The sequence below is a fragment of the Cheilinus undulatus genome, linkage group 22 (assembly GCF_018320785.1).
Source record: "Cheilinus undulatus linkage group 22, ASM1832078v1, whole genome shotgun sequence".
Lineage (NCBI taxonomy): Eukaryota > Metazoa > Chordata > Actinopteri > Labriformes > Labridae > Cheilinus > Cheilinus undulatus.
The window spans coordinates 19,729,267-19,746,567 of record NC_054886.1 but is presented as its reverse complement, the minus strand read 5'-3'; the positions used below and the strand labels follow the sequence as shown (position 1 = coordinate 19,746,567).

Here is a 17,301-nt window from a genome sequence, read left to right as displayed (position 1 = left end):
GAAACCCGCCACCGAAAAATGCAAGCCCAAATGAAAATGCAGATGAAAAAGATAAGTTATTGTCATTTAGTTACCTTTTTGTTCCACTTCTATTTTTAGGCATGAAGGGGAGAGAGAGAAAGAAAGAAAGAACAGATTATCAGTGTGTTATAACTTGTTAAAATCTTTTTTTTTTTTTAAATAACAGTTATAAAACAGTACAAGAAAAATACAGGGTTAGTGGTTAGACAAAGAACAATCAATCATAAGCTTTTAAGAAGGCGTAAAAGTTCTGCAGCACATGTAATCCTGTAAGGCAAAGGCAGATTAAACACGTCTTGAATTGTGTAAAATTTCTGCAGATGACAGTGGGATGGAAGTATGTAAAAATAATGTAGAGTGCATGACATTTCCCTGAGCTTTACCACAACTTAGAGACGTTAGCACCTTGCACAACACTGCTGTCTACTTCCAATGATAATTTGCTCATAACTAACAAAACATACTGGTATAATGAGTATACAGCAACCTGACTATTTATAGTAAATGTCCCAAATTTATCAGCCACGGTGGCCTACGGGTCAGTAAAAGTATCATAACAGAGAGATTTGTACCAGAAAACAGTAAGTTTAATCCCCAACTTCAGTCTCTGCTCTAGCACAGACCTAGACAGTTGCAGTCCAACCACAGTTCACAAAAAGGTCAGGAGACAGGCAAGTTGCTGGAGTGCTTGTCTATTTTTTTTTTTTTTTTAATTTTAACCAGATGCAGCAGGAACAAACATACTATCTGCTGAAGGTGTGTTTTCATCCAAATTTCACTTGTCTTTAGTCCTGGATGATTAAAAGAAGTGGACTGTGGCTTTGTCTCTCTCGAAGCAGCAACAATTTAATCTATCCTTTCTGTTTATGTTGCAATGCTAAAGTTTAGTAAAGTACCTGATGATAGACACGTTCAATTCCTGACAAGTCCGGTCACAATAAAGCCTCCAATGCTGATCATCATTGATTTGATTGCAAGAAAAATTCAGACATGCTGGTCTTGTTGATCTGTGCTTTAGGGGTGTCTTGGACATCTCATTTACTGTGTCACATTACAGGGGTGTTTGCTGTTCCTAACGCTCAAATTCAGGCCCAAAAACCGATGCTAAGCTGCTGCGATACAGTTGGGCCAAGTCTGACTACATTTTTGTCATTATCTCATGATAAAAGCAATAACTTTGCCGTGCAAAATGGGGAAAAACATAAAAAAAAGGAAAAACAGGTTCTTTATCTTCAGAGTATGTGACGAATAAGCTGCAATTTTGAGAAAACAGACAAAATTGAGGTGTTTTCACAGACTATCTGAGTAAAAAAATGTCTGGATACATGGCCTCCTTGGGCCTAGAGTTTAATGGCTATTCTCCCTCCGCTCTATATGTATTGCTTCCTCTTGTGGACAAGCTTTCAGTCAGTCATGCCATTTTGCCGGTCCTGTCCCTTCCCCTCCAGTAATCCCGGTTCTAATAAGAGAGGATTAACCTCTCTTACCAAGGCTTACAAGAGTCCTCTCATCCAAATGGAGAGTGCAACAGACTGAGGTATGGAGGTCAGCCGGCAGGGGTGGGCGGGGTAAAGTTTGAAAGATGGGAAAGTTATTAGAGGAGAACAATATTGATGCGAGGCGGTGAGCCAATGAAAAAACAGCGAGTGAAGGGGAGCTGTGTCAGCTGAGGGAAAGGGCAAAAAGGGAGAAAAATAATGGGGAGGGGAGCGGCTTTCAACAAGTCGTCTGTGTATGTCAGATCATAAAATTGTACAGCGGTACAGCGTAGGACCTCATCAACAAGCGAACACTCCAGCTGTCATTGAAACACGATAAGTCCATACCCAGTCTGGGCAACAATAGCTGCGGGCTACATCTGAATCATCATTACTGGCAACTCCAATTCGCCAATAACTCGGAACTGCACACGGAGCCCATAGATCAAATCAAAGTAAATAGCCAAACGTCTCAGATCGAAGCCTCTTCACCTCCCGTGAGCAGCGGCCACACAACGGGGACCACAGGGCGGCCAGTGTTTCTGATTGAGCGATCGCTAACAGTGGTGAGGGGAGAGGAGGGTAATGATCTATAGAAAAAGGCATTAGTGGTGGGGATGTGAGAAGTGGTAGACGACGCAATCGCCTGGGGAGATGGTGTGAGAAGGAAGGGGATTCGGATGAAATCCCTGACAAGGAAACATGCCGTTTCCCCGGGTGACTGTACAGCGTACGGCCCCGCCGCTTGACCCGAGGATGCCTACAAAAGCGACAAGGTCACCTGTCAGATCGCTCAAACCAATCTGTCCATGTCATATCTGGTTGTGTTCCAAGACAACAAATCTACCTGTGAGGGGATTGACGTTGCTGCAGTTACAAGTGAGGAAGGGAAAAAAGGAGAGCGAGACCCAGAATTGATTCATTTGAAAAGCCTCTTTACTCCACCCTGCCACCCCCATTGTGACCTTAATACGATTTTGGTCACGGCTGTCATTGAGTCACTAAAAAGCACTTAGCTCACTCACCCTCTCAACCCATCCCTTTCTCTTCCATCTCCCTGTCTTTCTCTGCGATGTCTCAGAAAACTGGAAGTAGACTAAAAGAGGATTTATATGACCCTTTACGTGTAAAATGTCTGCACTGATTCAAAGAACAGAGCATTTACACATATACAGCCCATTTGTATCGTACCTGGATTTAAAAACACAGAAAAAAAACCTTTTGATCTACATTTTCAGGTATAAAAAAGCACAATTAATAGGCGATACTCCACTAGATTGTTCAATCATGTTAATGGTAATCATGCCAGTCTGCAACCCACTGTGCTTCAGTGAAATCTACTTTTAATCACTGCGAAGAGCTAATTATTTAAACGAGATTATTCCATTTGAGTGGCAATTAAACATTTCAAAAGCAGATATGGGATGGAGTTCAATTCAGAAAATACACAAGTATTGCCAAAGTTGGGCAGGTTTTGACATTCAGACAACCTAAGAGGTGTCTGTGGCTTAAACTTCCACTTAGATTTGTAGTTTAAACACTATTTGCGATGGTTAAATTGGTAAAGAAAATTGCTCAACATCTTGCCCTTGCAAACATTGGGACACTTGGATATTTCATCAAGAATTCTGAGTGTCTGGCGTGATTTCCAAGAGGAATAACACGACCAGCTGTAATCACTCCTTGGATGCCAAAGCAAATCAGAAGGAGGAAATTCATTCCATCATCACTGAACAGAAATCCAGACCTCCAGGTATTTCTGATACCTAGGATATATTTGAAATATACTCCTTTACTAACACCCAGCTTTGCAGCTCTGAAAGAAGCTCAGTGCCAGCAGTCTTATCTTCTGGCGTCTGAGACGCACTTTGAGGTTGCCTTTCTCTAAGATAGTGTTCCTCAAATTGGGGATACTTTAAAGAACTGCAAGGTCACAGACTCTCCTTTGAGAAGTTTTAAATTGCTCATGAAAAGGCTGGAATTAATGTTGATGTCTCTTTATGTGCTGAAAAATCAAAAGAAATCATCAGGAAGGTCAGTTACCAAAAGCCAATGCTGTAGAGTAGGTGTCAAATAAAGTAATTTACCACACACGAAATAAAAAACAGCCCTATTGTGTGTTAAAAACACAACATATGCACTGCAGAGCAAAATTAGTAAAGAAAAAAGATACATTCATTTTCAACAAAGGATGCAAAAATAAAAATAAATAAAAATTTCCTTAAAGGAGTTTAAAAATACAGTACCTATGAAAAATACTCACCCCTGTAATGCTGTATCTTTTCATGTGACTGACCTAATTCAATAGAGGTCCAGCCAATTGGTGCTAGTAGCCTCACAATTAGTGAAATGGGGATCAAGTGATAGTAGTATTAAGCCACCTGTTTCTGGAAGGTCCAGACACTGGTTAATCAGTATTCATGGCTACCATTACACCATGAAGACAAAAGAACCACGGTATATTCATATACACAGAATAACAGGTTGAATGTGTTACTAGGATGGAGTTTGGCGCTCTTTTTCATACCTTCTCTTGTACCAATGAAGTAGAGGACGAGTTATCACTTTACTCATCACATTTTCTTGTCTTTATTTTAGGAGTTGTGATAGCTGCTGTAGATTAATGTTAACTAAGCATCCTAGAAGGCATCCAGATGCCTACCAAATAAATCAGCTTCTCTCAATTTACAATAAAGTTTCAACTGGATTTGTTTCAGTCTATGACATTATTCAGATCTAACTTAAGGTAGCTAATTAAAGTTATGTCTAATACAGAAGCTTCTAAGTGAGCTAGTATAGCTGTCTTGGGAAGCAGCTCGCTTGATACAATGGTGGTTGATGATTGGATAAGAGGTTAAACTCACGACCCTATTTAGACAACTGTGTAGGCAAAGTTGGAAAACATGCAGAGAGAGTGGGGAATGATGTGTGAAGAAGGAGTCACAGGCTGCATTTGAACCTGGGCTGAGGACTACAGCCTCTGACCAGAGTGAGCAGCCATAACCACGAGACTACTGGCGCCCCCCCATTATGGACTTTTATAGAGAAAAATATGTCTTAACACATCTGTGAATCTGTTAACATTTAATGATCCTATATTTTTAAATGTGCTATCTCAAAGGTCAGTTTGCTTTAATGACAACTAAAGAAACAGCCAATCACATAAATGTTCTTCCCAGGCCATAAATCAAGCCGATACACTGCTTGGCTGGGTTGGTTGGTTCAGTTTTCTGGAAACAGGTTTTGGGGGTGAAACAATAACCCGGTGAAGCGTGTGCATTCAGCTTGTAACAGTTTGGCTGCTGTGTGGTTCATGCTGCCAAACACGCATCTGGAAAAGACAACACGGCTGATTGTGCAGCTCATGTAACTGGTCAAGCTGTCATAAGAAATTCATTTAAATTCAAACTGCAAATGTGATGATTTCATGGTTCTATTATCAGGATGTAATTCAGTGGTTCCCAATCTGGGGGGTTGGCAAGACTCTGTCTGCTTTGACGTGGTCAAACTTAAATGTACATATACCTGGCATCAGGCCAAAACCCCAGATCTCCAAAAACTCTACTTTTCAATTAATTTAACACTGTATGGTCATAGTCAGCATCTTTTTCACTCGTTTTATTGCTTAAAATTGGTGAAAACCCACTGAAATATGTAAAGGGTGACCAAAAGCAGTGATTTATTTAAAAAAAAAAATTTAAATCATGAAAAATAAAGGTATGGGGTTTTGCCCCAATGCCAGCATTATAATATTTCTAAATCACAGTTAGAATCATAATGTATGGTGATGTATAAGGGCCACTTAAAATATTAAAAAAAAAAAGAGAATCAATTAATGTTTAATTTTTGGGTGGAAAAAAATCTGTGTTAGACCATAAAGTCATGCATTTAGGAGAAAACAAACTCAGAATTTCAGAGTCTGAAAAAGCCATTCATTTATGAGAAAAAACATGAAATTTTGACATTTTGGACTCAAAAATATCAAGTTTTCAAAAATGATACATCTACAACAGTGGTTCCCAAACTGGGGCTTGGGACACCTTAGGAGGGCACTGAAGATCTCAGGGGGGAATGGGGCCCTGTCTAAACATAGATGTACATATTCCTAGTGCCAGGCCAAAACCTTGTAACTCCAAAATCACCACATTTCAGGGAATGAAGAAAAAGCTGTGTCTTTCAATTAATTCAACACTGAATGGTCATAGTCAGCATCTTTCTGACACTCTTATTGCATTAAATTGGTTAAAACTTACTGACATATGTAAAAGGTGGCTAACAGCACTGATTTCTGAAAAAAAAAAAGAAAACATCATGAAAAATGGTGATACGAGGTTTAGGCCCAACATGTTCTTTTTCAATCATGATTAATGTATTATGGTGTATAAGAGCATTATTATATTACTGTTTTTTTAAAGAGGATCGGTTAATTGTTGAGCAAAAAGAGTTAAAAATTTTCAGGGGAAAAAAAAGTATTACTGAGATTATGGAGTTGTATATTTACAAGAAAACAAACTTTGAATTTCAGATTTAAAAAGTCCTAATTTCTGAGAAAAAAAAAAGAAAAAATGTAAAATTTTAAGTTTCAAAAGCATTACATTTTGACATTAGAGAGTTAAAATTGTAAAGATTTCAAAATGATAAATCCACAACAGTGAAAAGTCACAATTTACAAAAAGTTTACAAGAAACCAAACAACCAGTGGTTGGTTTTCTGACTTTACAGACTCAAAAATTCTACATTTTAGTTCACAAACATTCACGACTTTTAAAGTAAAAAAAAATAAAGAAAACATTTTCGTAAAAAATGATGAGAGTTTCAGGTTTTTCCTTAAAAATTAACCGATCCTCTTTATTATTTTCTTTTTAAAGTGGCCCTATACCCCATCATAATAATGGGTAATTCCTACATAGATTTTTTTATTACAATGAATTGTATAAAAACCTCTTATGTCAGGATTTTGTCAGTAAAATCCATTTAAATTCAATTGTATTTTTTTTTGTCCTGGAGGGGGGCTTAGTTTTTCTTAGATATGAGTAGAGGGGCCCTAAGGAAAAAAAAGGTTGGGAACCACTGACTCAAATTAACCAAGTACAGTAAAAGCATTCAGCTTTTTGTTCTTATAATCAGTTTTGAATGTGAGGTAGACTGCTGTTCAGTCGTGCCATACTCTATAAAATTCAGTTATATGGCCTCTGCATAATGCCCTTATTGTAAGTCATATTGTATTTGTTCAGATAATTTCAATTCTCACCTGAGCAGCCACTCTGCATGCTCATTGTGCTCTCCCCCCTGCTTAAAACACACACTGCGCAGCTAACAATGGAGACCTTTAGCGACTGCGAGCACCGACCCTGTGGTGTGAGCGGCAGCTGTATGGATTTTCATTTGAATAATTAACGCTTCCCAATTTCACACTAATGGTTGAGAGGTATCAGAATGGTATCATTAACGGCTAATAGAGATTCATGGCGGGATGGCTGCAATATTTTTTGTGATATCTTCCCCCCTCTCTTCTTCTTCTTCTTTTTTTTTCTATTCTTTCTTTCTGAACTGACGAGTTGCAAACCCCTTAACTCCATCCCATCAGCTTTTTAATTAATGACGCAAATTACGAGGCTTTGAATAGCATGTGCCTAAGGATGGGGGAGGACACGCAGACTGCCATCTCTCTTTCTCTACATTCTCTCGCCTCGTGCTCATGAGTCTCCCATACCATCATTATAGGTTCCATATCTCAACAACCCCCCTCCTCCTCCCCTGCTTTTTTTTCCCACTCAACCACTTGTCTGCTCTCTTTGTGCTCCTTCTTTGTGCTTATTCAATCTCTGTCTCCATCGCTTTCCCCCGCCCCTCCTGCTGGGGAAGCTGCTACGCTATCTTATAACCTTGACAATGCAGGATGCTGTGCATGTTCTTCTGTGTTTGTGTCTCTTTGAGGGACAGGTGCAAGGACTTGGCGACCGTCCAAACCACAACCCACGTGGGAGAACGACCAACAGAGAGAGGAAAGACATGAGCGGCTAGGAAAAACAAAATTAAATACTTTCTTTTTTTTTTTTTTTTTTTTTTTTTTTTTTTAGTGGCAACTGGAGCAGAAATAACCTAATTGCACCTCCTGAAATATGCCTTGATTTTTCAAGGACCTTGAGATTATGGAGGAGAAAAGAGGGATGGGGGAGGAGAGAAAGTAAGAGAAAGAGCATGTTTAGTCTGGACTAGTGAACGAAGAAAGAGAAAAGGAAATGGAGAAGGAGCTTTGATTAGTAGGGCGATCATTAAAAAGAGAGACCCCCTGAAGAGACCAATCTCTAATTAGCGCTATATCCCCGACTTCTGGCGCCCCAACAAGTCTTCAGACGTGTCAGAGTGTGACTGTACATGTGTGCATGGAAGAAAAACTGAGATTAAAGCTTGTGTTGAATAAATGGAAGTATTTATGAACGTTGCAGGGAGCTTATGGGAGCATTTATTCCAATACATTAGAGGGTGAACACGCTTCTAGCCATGAAATGGTAAATACCATCCTGAATGTATGTAATTGAGTAAAAAAGCAGCCAACACAGAATAAGAAGCTGATAGATTACAGCAGTTTATTCAGCCATTAACGGGGATAACAGTTCCACATGTCCAGATTCACCCCTCTCACACCTCCATTTATCCACAATGGTAATCACAGTCTCCCTGTGCAATTATCTCGACTCTCTACCAAGGACACAACAAATTTTTTTCCTTTAAAGCACTGTTGTAAATCCTGGCTCTACAGCGACTGTACCACCACTGTTTTAAAAACTAAAATATCAGGTTTTCTTATGCTATAATGTTTAAAATGCAAACGCTATCACACTGTTTAGCAGGTCTATTAATTGGCTAAAAGATTAAATGTCCTGTCCCTCCTTAGTCGGCACCAGAATTACCAGTCATCAGCTGATTCTTTGTATTTTAAATAAATTCTGGCCCACAATCCTGGTCATATACTCCATCCAACCAGAAATGTAGCCCCCTGGCACTTGCAGCAATTGTGCATCCAGGCAACTTCTTCTTGCAACAATGCTCAAACCCAAAACGGTGGACCAATATGCAGGTTAGCAACTGTTGAACACCTAACAGTCACAGAGTCACTCTGATGACCACTCAGCAGTCACAGAGTCACTCTGATGAACACCCAACAGTCACAGAGTCACTCTGATGATCACTCAGCAGTCACAGAGTCACTCTGATGAACACCCAACAGTCACAGAGTCACTCTGATGATCACTCAGCAGTCACAGAGTCACTCTGATGAACACCCAACAGTCACAGAGTCACTCTGATGATCACTCAGCAGTCACAGAGTCACTCTGTTGAACACCTAACAGTCACAGAGTCACTCTGATGACCACTCAGCAGTCACAGAGTCACTCTGATGAACACCCAACAGTCACAGAGTCACTCTGATGATCACTCAGCAGTCATAGAGTCACTCTGATGACAACCAACAGTCACAGAGTCACTCTGATGACCAATCAACAGTCAGAGTCACTCTGATGACCAATCAACAGTCACAGAGTCACTTTGATGATGACTTTACTGTCACAGAGTTTCTCTTATAACCCATAAGTCTCTGTTTCTAAACTGGTAGGTCAGGACCCAAAAGTTGGTTGCAGAGCCTTTATTAGGGTCACGAATTTGTGCCTGGCAAAATAAAAAAGTGTCAAATGTGGTTTCTCATCAAGGAGTTGATGGTGGGTCCTTAGTGTAGACCTGCTCTATTTTCAGCTGTACACTGCCTCCATTTTCAAGGGCAGAGGCAGTGTACAAACATTATTGACCCGGCATGAGGTCTTTTAGATGTGCTGCAATTTCCGTAAAAAAACCCCAAAAAGATTCAGTGTGCATTGGCTTTACAAGAGTGGTAATACATATCTAAATTGCTTCCTTCACATTACACCTCATACCATACTACTACTGTCTATTTCAAGCCATTACTTGTTGATCTACCTGAAACCATTCATATATCTAAGTAGATATCTATAAATCATCCTTTTAACTGCCTTGATTGTATCTATAAGTATCTGAGACTTACCATTAGCCAAAAGAAAAGTGATAATGTTTTATCAAGCTAATATACATTTCCACTGATTTTATTGTAAACTGATGGTGGCTAATTGAGTAGCCTTATATTAATTATTAATGATATGTTGTTTTTTTTTGTTTATTAATTTATTTTAAAACCCAGTTTCATTGACAGGCCTTTGAGGAAACTTTTTAGCAAATTTGTAATTACAGAAGCCAATATGGACACAGGCATAGGTATCAGAACAACTTAGATACAGCAAAACAAATTACTACAGATTCATAATACTCTCATTCATGGAATTTAAAGAGCATAGTGTTTTTCTGCTCTGTGCTCTGAAAATCACACCTTCAGTGTTCACCACTTAAAAAAGACAAATCAGAAACCATTCAAATCACTTCTTATACCACCATTAAGTACTCTCTCAATGGTCACTGAGTTTGAGCCTGACAGAAGCTTGCCTAGCAACAGCTGCAGCCTTAAAACATCAATGCTCCAAATAAGTTTTCTCGCTAATGCCTCCTTTTGTATCTAAAAAGATACACACATATTGTTCTGCTTATTTAAAGATCATCTAAAAAAAGGCCAAGTGTAGTTTGCAATCTGGAAAGTCTGAACATACTCGCATATGTTTTTCATTATTTCGTAAGATGAGTCATGATTTTAGTTGAACTTTAACATGTAAGGTGAAAATCGGGAGCTTTTAGCAAAGCTTGTTTTGAAAAAGTGTTATTACGAGATCAATCTCTGCAGACTGGGGGCTGTGACACCAGCGTAAATCTGAAATAAGATCTGACAGAAAGTCATAGTCATCAGGGCTTTCTGTGCGGGTTAGGGAGTGGTCAGCTGTCACTGAGCGATGTGATGCCATTACAGGACTCCTTCACACACACAAGAAGATGAGGAGCGGGTCACTAAGGTGTGGAGAAAGAAAGGGAAAGAAATGCTGTCTGAACAAGAAGGCTAATGGTCAGCAGGGGTTCAGCAGGGAGCCAGGGGGGTGTGGCTGTGTGATGTATCTGCTGTCACTGTGTGGACTCCCACACCCAACTTGATGAACGTGGATTTGGGCAAAAAGCCACTGAAACTGCATACAATCTGCTTAGTAGATTTACTGATAGCATCAAGTAGAGTGATCTACTCTTTGAGGAGCTTAAAAATCGCAACAAGATTATCCGAGGCTAAGAGAAGAGCCTGGGCGAGCTTGGGAAGTCTCCTCTCATGACAGTTTCATTTCCTGTATTCTCTCTGCTGAAAAGTGCTTCATAAGTTTCGCTGCTATGTCCCAGGTTTGCTAGTCATACTAAAGTAATGCAAAAGACTGACAGAGCTCTATTATTTTCCTATTTCTCAAATGCAAAAGTGACTGTAAGAGACATCTAACCATACAGTGCCTATAAAAAGTATGTACCCCCTTAGATGTTTTACCTTTTCATTAATCTTATAAATCAATCATGGTCTATAAAACTTTTTTCATGCTATGTTTGCCAGACACCAAACACTGCACATCACAACAAACACAACATCCCCACTACGAAACATGGTGGTGGCAGCATCATGCTGTGGGGATGCTTCTCGGAGGACTTTCTAATTCAGAGAACTACAGCTTAGGAGAAGATTTATTTTCCAGTTAGACAATGACCCCGAAGCATCTATTTTCCTTCCTTTTCTTCTTTTTCTTCAGGCCACATGAAAACAAAATCATCTAGCCTGCCATTGTTATTGGTTCTGGTTGTATCAAGCCCAGACAAAAATGCTGCTTTTATTCTTATCTGTCATGGCACTTTACCTCAATAACAGTGTTTGGTAATCACACAAAACACTGCCTGATTAATTGACTGATCAGGTGGTACTGAATCTCAGGTTTAAGAGAAATTTTGGTAACTCAGTAGCAACTTTTACAAAGTTCCTGAAGGACAAACATCACTTCAGCCCTCTACGGATCTTGGCTTTTTGGCAGAGTAGCTAGACAGAGGCCTCTACTCCATATGAAAGCCAAGTGGGATTTCATTCCCCCCGTGTTTTGCACTGAGGGCAGGCTTCCGTCTAGCCACTCTGCCATAAAGCCCAGATCGGTGGAGGGCTGCAGATAATAGCTTCTATTATATAAACCCTACCTAGCCAGCAATAATTTAAGACAGTGCTGCAGAATTGGTTATGAAGGGCAAAAATTTGTACCTAACAACTACCTCACTGACAGAACTAAATGTGTCCAAGCAGATGGTTGTACTTCTGCCTTATTCACAGTAACCAAAAGTTTGCCTCAGGGGTCAGTTTTGGGGCAGCTCCTGTTTATTCTCTATATAAATGATATTGATCAGAATGTTATTAATGCAAATTTTCATTTTTATGCTGATGACACAGCCATGTATCTGACATGCCAGATCAACTGTTTCAAATACCCATTGTATAGATATATTTCAGATTCATCTTGGAAAGCTCCCATAGAAGGTGTTTGGAAAGGGCAGGACTTTTCAAAAAATTCTCAGAAGGTGATTGGAGGAACATTCTTTCTGTCGCATTCATGACAGGCCAACCAGAGCGACATGACAAAATGATATTGTGTGCATGAGCTTCTCTTGAGCTGACAAGTTACCGCTGCTGTAGAGAGATCGCTGATGCCGTGAGTAATACTGATGCAGAGCCCAGGGAGATCTTCTCTGCTGAGACAAGTACTGTGGTACTTCGCTCTTCTGTTAAAAAGAACTGTGGTCTACTGATTACACTGATTGGTCCGAATAGTGTTTGGCTTGGCACAAACGTTGTGGATTGGTCTTTTCAAGATGGATTTGCTTGATGGCAGAGATGGAATCTGGCAAATCCATGTGCTTTGCAAGGTTAACTGCCATGTACTGCCCAATAAAAAAAATTTTAAAAAGGAAGAGAAACAGCATTTTTTGGTGAAAATGTTGATTTCTTAGTAAGGAGTTTAATTCCTTTAATCATGCTAGCTTGCTTATTACGATGGCAACTTGTGATTGGTTTAACTACCTTTTGACAATGTCTCACTCTTAAATGAGTAATCATATGCAAAGAACAGTTTTCACTATCTGTCTTTAAAGCTAAACTGTGAATAACAGTGGTTTGTTTGATTCCTCTAATGTAACCTCAGTTTTTACTGATGATGCAAAACTCTAAGCAGTTAGCAAACATGGCTAATCATAGGGTCCATGTTACAGCAAAGTCCCATTCTGGTCACACAGGTGGTGTTTACCTTCGGCGTGACCGCAGCGTAATAGGCCCTGTAATCACACCACATTCTGCCTGGGCTGCATTGTAAGCGATTGCCCTGTGTACAGCATTGATTTCATGGTTTCACCTGCCAACACAGAAGAACACAGACTGGTAGCAGGTGCTGGGTAAAACATGCCAAAGCAATCTACTTCATTATTCGTCGAGGGCTCCCTGAACTTGTTAGGTGTGTTATTATTAGCAGAATGAATTAAAAACCAATTACAGTAACTTGGAGGTAAAAGAACTTGAAAAATTACACGGTGAGCTTCTCTGAGATAGGAGCTCAGGATTATGCAGCGCTCTGCTCAAATCGCAGAATTGATTGCATGATTATATGTCCCGGCTTAGCTTCCAAATTGTGAGCAATATCTAACAGGGCTAAGCTGGATCCTACTGTGAGAGACTGGATTTTACATTGTCCTTATTAGCTGCAAACAGTGGGGGGAACTAGTGGCTTATGTATGGCATGAGACTGCCAGCAGGTTTCCTGCCTTTGTTCTCCAGTCTCTGCTGTCTCTCAGTCTCTCATTTTCTCCTCACCTCGTCTTGCCTTACACACTGAAGTGTCAGTTTTTTTGAAAGTGAACTGAACAAAAGCGTTTCCATGAAAGGCAGCGTAATTATCCCCTTCCATATTTTTTTCAAGGGTCACCGCTTGCCTGGACCGAATTAGCAAATTTACCATGGAGACAACACAGAAAGGTGTGTCTAATTCTAGGAGGAAGATGGTTCAAGGATGAGCAAAACTGCAGAGCAGCAATAGAAAACAAGGCACAGCAATGCAGGTTTGCTTTCTTGTATGACAAGCTTGAGAATTTAAAGGGCTACCGAGGGGGTGTTTGTTACATCCGTGGAAGAACACCAGGCTGTGGTGACCCCTTATGAGCTCAACCTTTGGGAGGAGCTGTTAAAGTTGCTTGGAGAGAAGGTTTTAATAAGGCACAGAGAGAATAGATGAGCCACTGAACCCGTGGTAACTCAAGGTGAGAGGGCGGGGCGGAGGCAGATGTCAGCTGTTGAAGCTCCGTCATGTTTATGAGTCGTCATAAAGGGTCAGCGCATCACTTCTGCCTGAGGGTCGCTTTGCTAATCTGGAGAGTGCATTGGGGAGCAAGCAGCACAAAGGCAAAAGAGTCCTGGGGCAGATGAAAAATTAGTGTACTCTGATGTTCTCATGACTCCATTATGACTAACAAGGGTACAAATAAACTGCTGTCTTTATTCAGTTTTTGATGATCCAGTGTTTATTTTTTTGTTTCAGCTTTCTATCAGAGCTGTTTTCCTTCCCCCGTTGTTCAATTTGATGCTATTTCCCTGCAGCTAATATCAAATAATTATCCAGGCAGCAGCTCAAATGAAAGCATGATGGATCGTCTCATGCTGGGACACGGCCACACAGCGCAGTTGTAATTGTTGTAATTTTTTTTTTCACTATTACAACTGATGGAGCGGATCAAATCGCAAATTAATAAAATCAATATTGTGTCTGCGGCCATGTGTCCTTCGATTTAGCACACTCCTCTGCCTTTATTAACAGATCCGATCATCCAGTCTCACTGGCTTATAAAGATATCATGAAGAGAGCTGTGATTTATCCTTAACAGAAAAAAAAGATGAGCTCTTCAAGCAGAATACAGATTAAGAAAGAAGTGGTTGAATTTGCAAAGTTGGGGTGCACTTGTGAGGGAGGACTTGGACGAAAAGGACTATTAGGACTGAGGGCTTACAGAGTCAGAACTCCACTACTGAGGGAAGGAGAGTCCAAGTCATGGGTGGCTGCTTCTCTTATTAGACACTCAAATCCTTGACTCTGTCTCAGGAACTTGGAGAGGAGACTTGTCTTGAGCTGCTGTTTCTCAAATTGTACCCCTTTGTTCATGCTGGCGCCAAAGTATTTGTCAACTTTTTGAGCATTTTTTACACAGGAAATCTGCTCCAAGACACAAAAATGCAACGAAACGTCTGTAAAAGTGACTCATTCCAGCTAAAAGGATCTGATTGCTTTGTTTAGAAGCGAGTCTGCTGCGCTGTCACAGATGAATTGCATTCACACCCCGCAATAAAATGTGTCTCAAGTGACCGTTTTACACTTTGCCTCAAGCTCAATATACAAATAAACGCCTACATGACTTCTGCAATGTTTATGCTTTGCCAGCAGTATTCTTTATCCTACGACGGCTCTGGGCACCATCACACTTAACGCCAGACAAGGTGCCCCCGTTTTTCCTCCCCAGTGCAAACCTAATAGGCAGGCTGTCCGGGGTGTTGCAGGAACAAAGCTGCTAGAAGCAGTTCTGCAACAATTCGGCAGACTGTTTTGACTTGGCTTTTGTTGAGGAAGTTGAGTATTTATTAAAAAGAAAGTGGAAGGTGGGCAGACAACTGAATGGGAAAGCTGTGGGTGCCCGGGCCTCAAAGAATTTCTGCCGGACAGGACGGTTATTAAATTCAGTCACAAAGATTGGGAAAGGTTGGCAACATCAAGCCTCAGCACTGGACAGGAGCTTTTGTGTGGATGTCCTCAATACGAATCCAGTGAAGTGACAGCAGTAGCTGTGTGAAGGGAAATGAATCAGTGTGGGATTTATCTCTATAAACAGAATCTGCTTATGAATGCAGAACTTGCAGATTTTTGGTGTTGGAAGCCTTTTGGTTTCTGTTTGCAGCCTGAGCAGTGTTGTCCCATTGTGTCCAAAGGGGCTTTGGATGTGTAGAAGAAAACAGCCTGAATGGAGAGAAAACTGGTGGAAATCAGCTGAAAACAATCAGCTATCATCTAGCAGAGACTAAGCATCTTATCTAACTCTACTCTGTAAAATATGCCGCAGATCTCCATACAAGAAATGGCAAAGAAAAAAAAAAGCTGCAAAGATGTGTTTCTTTAAGTTGCTAATCAGACTGGTAACAATGACCATCACACTGAAACAGGAAACTAAAATGGATGGTGATTGGGGTGGCCATGGTTTAAGTATGAATTTGTATAGAAAAAGTGATAAATCAGGACCCAAATCCCAAAAAAGTTGGGCCCTGTGTAATGTGTAATTGAAAGTAGAATGCTTTTGCATTTGCAAATCCCATAAACCCATATTCTATCCACAATAGAGCATACATATCAGATTTTGAAACTTAGCTAATCAAAATAAAATACTCGCTAATTTTGAATTTGATGGCAGCAACTCTTCCCAAAAAAGTCAGGATGGGGCTACAAAAGGCCAGAAAAGTAAGTGGTACTAATGAATAAGAGCCATTTAAAATGGAAAACTGTTCTGTGGTTAGATAAATAAAAAGTGGAAATTATTTTTGGAAACCATGGATGTTGTGTTCTGTGGATTAAAGAGGAGTGGGAATCTTTAGCTTATTATTAGTACACAGTACAAAAGCCTGCCTCCCTAATGGTATGGGGTTCCATTAGTACCTATGGTATGGGCAGCTTATATCTGGAAAGTACTATCAATGCTGAAAAGTAGATAGAGACCTTTGAATCACAGACAAGATCTCTTTCGGGGAAGGCCTTGGAACTATCAAAAAAAAAAAAAAAAAAACACTGCTAAACCAAATACTGCATCCATCACAACCCTGTCCCTGCTTTTATGAAATGTGCTGTTGCCATCAAATTCAAAAAGCTAATATTTTTCATGAAATGGTAAAAAATGACTAAGTTTGAACATCTTAGATCTACATAGCACCCCAACATTTTTGGAATTGAGGCTGTATAGATGCTACTTGAGTTTATTGCAAGCTGCAGCAAGGCAACCTTAGTGGGTATCAGCTACTTTGATTCAAAGTGAATATTGAGGTTGTATGAAAGGACTGGCTGGGATGACAATAAGCTCAGCCTTAGCCAGGTTGAGGTCAAGATGGCGCTGCTTCGACCATTTAGAAATATCAGCAAGGCAGGATAAGATGCGAGGCAAGATAGTCGTGTATTCTCGTGGGAAGAGCAGGGTATCATCTGCATAGCAGAGAAATGAGAAACCATGGGAGATGGTAACTGCACCTAGTGAGGCGGTGAGAAATGGAGGGGGCCAGGTACTGACCCTGCAGGGACCCCTATTGATAAGCCATGTGGTTTGGACATTCATTTTCTCTACGGACAGACTGATCCAGTAGCAGTTGCCTAATGCAGCAATTCTGTTACCAATGTGACAATGAGCTCAGTCTTGGACAGGTTTCAGTGACGTCGTTTCACCTGGAGAATTAAAACCAGGTTGTCTGAAATTTGGGTTGGTTTCTGAGGAGGCTTTTTAAAGCCAACTTTCAATCGATCTAGAATTCAGAAAAGAAGTGGAATCAAGGTGGACTACTCATCCATGCCCATAATTTTTTGCATTTCTGCTGTGAAATTTTGTATTTTAATATGGGACCTATTGGGCATTTCTTGGCTTTTGGAGCCAGCCTCAAGTGGACACTTACGAAACCACAGTTTTTTTCCTTTCTGCATTGGCTTTACTTTTCAACACCAGAGGATGCCCTTGAATAAAACATGTGCTCCTCTGAGTATTACCCTCATTATGC

At 40.3% G+C, this 17,301-nt stretch overlaps 1 protein-coding gene across 2 annotated transcripts in view; it reads right to left on the bottom strand.

The window, feature by feature from the left end:
* Nucleotides 1–17,301, bottom strand: part of LOC121504417 (adhesion G protein-coupled receptor L3-like) — a 361,289-nt gene that overhangs the window by 147,870 nt on the left and 196,118 nt on the right. For both annotated transcript variants that reach the window (XM_041779142.1, XM_041779143.1), the window contains one exon: nt 75–89. In XM_041779142.1, coding sequence (XP_041635076.1) covers nt 75–89 — 15 coding nt within the window. The remainder of the gene's footprint in view (nt 1–74; nt 90–17,301) is intronic.